Source organism: Carlito syrichta, unplaced genomic scaffold, assembly GCF_000164805.1.
Source record: "Carlito syrichta isolate Samal-C Ts95f unplaced genomic scaffold, Tarsius_syrichta-2.0.1 Scaffold120518, whole genome shotgun sequence".
NCBI lineage: Eukaryota > Metazoa > Chordata > Mammalia > Primates > Tarsiidae > Carlito > Carlito syrichta.
Genome location: NW_007064614.1, coordinates 78,934 through 83,684, shown reverse-complemented (window position 1 = coordinate 83,684; position 4,751 = coordinate 78,934). Strand labels below are relative to the sequence as shown.

The following is a 4,751-nucleotide window of genomic DNA, read 5'->3' as shown; positions in this document are numbered from 1 at the left end:
GGGCGGGGCGGGCCACGGGGTGGGCGGGGTAGCCTGACCTCAGATCGACCGTCTTTTTTCCTCCTGCAGGTTCTCCGAGGAAACTGTGGCCCGAGCGCCGACTGCCGCGGCCCACTGCGGCCAGGGCAGCGCCTCCCACCTCGTGCCCGCGTTCCTCTGCCTCGTCAGGGACGCCAGGCCCACCGCGGACCTCTGACTCTGGTCCACAGCTCATCCCCGACTCGGCTTCCACGCCGGAGGCGACCTCCGAACCTCCTGACACTTCGCCCCCAACCCTAGACCCGGCCTCCCGGCTGGACCCTTATGTCTTCTTGACAACCCCTGGCCTTGCTTTGACCACTCCTGACTCCATTGTGCTTCCAGCGCTGACCCCGGAGCTCTCGCCCACTGCACCACCCACCTCCCCCAAAGAGCTGACGTCTGACCCCTCTGCACTGTCAGAAGTGACCAGCCTTTCCCCCAACTCAGAGCTGACCCCAGAATCGGACACAGCCGCAGACTTGGGCACAACTCCGTACCCGAATACAGTCCCAGAATCTTCTGGGCCACCAGACTCCTCCACAAGCCCTCTCTCCACTGTCACCCATCATCCCACCATGGCCCCTCACTTCCCTACCACCACTCACCCCTCTACGACCCCTCACCCCTCCACAACCCCTCACCCCACCACAACCCCTCAGCCCTCCACGAGCCCTCAGCCCACCACGACCCCTCAGCCCACCACAACCCTTTACCCCACTACCCCCACTCACCCCCCCACGACCCCTGACCCCACCATGATCTCTCAACCCACCACAACCCCTCCACCTCCTGCAACCTCTCAGTCCATCACCACAACTCACCCCGCCATGACTCCTGACCACTCTGCAACCCCTCGATCCCCTACAAGCCCTCAACCCATCACCGCCACACACTCTGACTTGACTCCTGATCCCTCTACAGCCCCTCCCATCACTACCAAGTCTCTTCCAGCCTCTGCAGGGACAGAACTTTCCTATCCCACTCCAGGCCCATCGGCCACGTCCAACGTGCATCCCCAACTGACCCTCACAGCCCCTGCCCCTCGCGCCTCCACGTCCCAGATGCTGATCCTAGAACCTTCTCCAGCCTTGGAGTCCAGTTCCTCCGAGTCCTCCACAACCCCAAGCATGGGCCCATTGTCCACTGAGGATTTCACACCATCCAGAAGCCAGAGCTCCAGACTAACCCCTTCACCGGCCCAGACCCCACACTCAGACTCTGACCCCACCTTGACCCCTGACCTCCACCTCTCCCCCATGGCCCACCCCTTGGATCAACCTCCCCCTGACCACCCCACCCTAGGGCCAACCCCCGGTCTGAGCCCAGGCCCCCTTGGCCCATGTGTGGCCCCAAAACCACCTGTAAGGGTCATGGCTTGCGAGCCGCCTGCCCTGGTGGAGCTGGTGGCAGCTGTGAGGGACGTGGGTGGTCAGCTGCAGAGGCTGACACAAGTCCTGGAACAGGACCGGCAGGAGCGCCAAGTCCTGCAGCTGGGGCTGACCCACCTGGTAGAGGCTGCCCAGGGTCTGGGGCAGCTGGGTGAGGCTGTGAAGAGACTGGCAGAGGTGGCCTGGCCCCCCAGCATGCCTGCACCAACCACCACTACCCCAGAGGAGGAAGAGAGGCCTCTGAGGGGAGATGTGTAACCTACTCTGGGATTTGGGGGGCTTAGGACTCTCCCAACCAAAAAAAGAATACCAAAATATCTAATTAAAAACAAGGTGTGAGTGGTGTTTCTGGAGGACTAGAGGGATCCTGAGAGACAAACTCACAAGGTTGATCTTGATTTGTGAATAGTACAGGAGCCATGCAAGGTGGTGCTGATGGTGGTGGTGGTGTTGATGGTGGTGATAATAATGATAGAGATGGTGATGATGATGGCGGTAATGGTGACCATGATGGCGATGATCAAGCCGGTGATGGTGGTGGTGGTGGTGGTGGTGATGATCGTGGTGACGGTAGTGAGAGAATGGCCATGGTGCAGAGGCAATGATGGTCATGATGATGGTGATGGTGGTGACGATGGTGAAGTGATGGTGATGGTGATGATCGTGAGGCAATGGTCATGGTGATAAGCTGATGGTAATATGATCGTGCTGATGGTGGTGGCGATCATGAGAGAATGGTCGTGGTGATGAGGCAGCGATGGTGGTGATGGTGGCGATGGTGCCGATAGTGAAATGATGGTGATGGTCATGAGGGAAGGGTCATGGTGATAAGGTGATGCCACTATGACAATGGTAGTGGTGGTGATGAAGGTGCTGATGGTGAAGGAGGTGGTGAAGTGATGGTGATGATCATGAGAGAATGATCGTGGTGCTGAGGCAACGATGGTGATGATGGTGGTCGTGGTGAAGAAGAAGATAGTGAAGTGACGGTGAGGATCTTGAGGGAAGATCATGGTGATAAGGTGATGGTGATACAATAATGGTGGTGATGACGGTGATGATGGCCACGCTATGATGGCGATGATGGTGATAAAGGTGACCGCAGTGGTGGTGACCATGATGGTGGCCGTGACGTTGATGAGGCTTCATGTGAGTGGGGGGTCTGAGTCTTGGAACAGAGGCTGATGCAGAGCACCCACTCACTAAATACCTTTGGAATGAATGAGTGCAGTGCCATGGTCACGGTGACTAAGATCTGTTGGGACTTCCTGTGCGTCAGGCTCTGTTTTAAGGGCTCTGCGGGGATGATGTCATTGTGTCTTAATGAGCATCTGCCGAGGAGGCTACTGTTACCACAGCTCAGCAGATAAGAAGGGGAGTGTGGGAGCCTGAGTTCCTGAGTTTGAGTCCTCACTGGATGTAAACATGAGCCCGTTACCTAACCTCTCGGTCTGAGTGTCCCCATCTATAAAAGTGGGATAATAATAGTCCACAGGCCTCACGGGGTTGCTGCAGTGATTCAGTGATACGTTGATACCCACAAGAAACTTAGGCTGGAGTTTGGCTCACGTCAGGCACTCGTCACGTGACAGTGACCTTGTGCCTATCCCCATTTTACAGATCTGGGCACTGAGGCACAGAGAGGTTTGGTCATGTGCCCCAAGTCACTCGGGGAGTGTGTGATGGGCCATGCATGGCACCCAGAACCCTTGTTCTTAAGACAGTATTAAATGCCTGTATCAGACGGACCTGGGTTCAAGTCCTGCCTTAGCCATGTCCCAGCTGTGGAATTCTGGCAATTTTCCTCTGCTCTCTCAACCTCAGTTTTCTCAGCTATAAAATGGGGATGTTGTGAGGATTATGAGTTAGGGTAGATAAGGAGAGAGCTCGGCATGTAGTATGTACTCAGTTAACAAGTATGCTTACGGCCATGCCCAACCATATGTCTCTGTGCTCAACACTGTGTGGACCCTCAATATATTACATCCAGTTCTCACCACAGCCTTTCAAAGGAGGGATTTTGATCCCTATTTCAGGAGGGACTTTGAGGCTCAGAGAGGGCCGGCTTCTTGCCTAAGGCCACACAGCAGACCTGGGACTCAAACCCAGAACAGCACAATGAGAATTTTCATCTTGACCACAGCCTGGGATTCCCGGTTGGGGCTGCCATGAGCAACCTTGGGTGGTCTCTTTCTTGTCTCCGTGTCTCAGCCTGCTGGAGCATACATTGGGGGCTGGCTTGGAAGCCCCCTAACCCTAGTTTTGGCCCCTGCAGGCAGGAAACCTTTCCCTCCCCCTCCTCCTCTCCCCAGACCGAAGTGCAGCTCAGAGGTCGTGGAAGGTAATAGAGGTTGGCGCCCCCACAGCTCTGCAAAGGCCAGCAGGGTCCAGTTACTTGCTTGGGCGGGGGAGGAATAATGTCTGGGGGTCCTGATAAATGGATGGGTCGCTCCCGCCAACAGGCGAAGGAGCACGCGGGGAATTCTGTGTTCCCCAGATCTCATTAAGCCCCGAGACTTAAATAACTGCTGACTGGTACCCTGGGAGGGCTTCAGGGGAGGGGGAGTCCTGCCTTTCTCCTTTCTGCCTGGGTCATTGGAGGGGTCACGGGGTGGCACCCCAGCTTGGAAGAAAAAGGCTCTTTTCCACTTCCAGGTGGGAGCAGGTGAGCCCTGGCTCTGGATGTCCCCACCAGAAGTCACAGAGGGTCCGGTGTGGGGTTTGGGCTCCCACCCCTCTCTGCTAGCCAGAGGTGGGGGGGCATCAGGCACTCGGGCCCAAGGTCCCTCCACCCCTGCCACCTTCTGCCAGCCTGAAGAAGAGTGTTTAATGACCCAGTCACTCTATCCCCTCTTGGCCAGGCCATTAAGCCCAAACATCTGGCCTCAGGGCCCACAGCCAGGGTGGGTGGCCAGCCCCCGCCCGCTGCTGGCTCTGACCCTGGACACCTCCCCTGGGACAGCTGAGCTCGCTCCTCAGCCCGCCAGCTTGCACCAAGCCCAGAACAGTAGCTGCCCAGGCCCAGGAGCTCAGTCGATGCAGAAAAAAGCATTTGACAAAATGTGACACCCATTCACGGTTCACACACAGAGTGAAGGAGCCGAGAGCACTTCCTTAACCAGATTAAAGGTGTGGGAGGATTGCTTGAGCCCAGGAATTCAAGACCAGCCTGGACAACATAGAGACACCTTGACTCTCCATTAAAAAAAAAAAGCCAGGCTCAGTGGCTCAGTCTGTAATCCCCCGCCTTTGGGAGGCTGAGGTGAGTGGATTGCTTGAGGCTGCGGGTTCAAGACGCGCCTGGGCAGCGAGACCTCATCTCTACAATACATCAAAAAATCA

General features: G+C 56.7%; 1 protein-coding gene across 1 annotated transcript in view; it reads left to right on the top strand.

Moving 5' to 3' along the window:
- Positions 1-1,753, top strand: part of SSC5D (scavenger receptor cysteine rich family member with 5 domains) — a 33,339-nt gene extending 31,586 nt beyond the window's left edge. Inside the window, exon 13 of the mRNA XM_021707575.1 lies at positions 70-1,753. Coding sequence (XP_021563250.1) covers positions 70-1,667 — 1,598 coding nt within the window. The 3' untranslated portion in view covers positions 1,668-1,753. The remainder of the gene's footprint in view (positions 1-69) is intronic.
- The last annotated feature ends 2,998 nt before the right edge of the window (positions 1,754-4,751 follow it).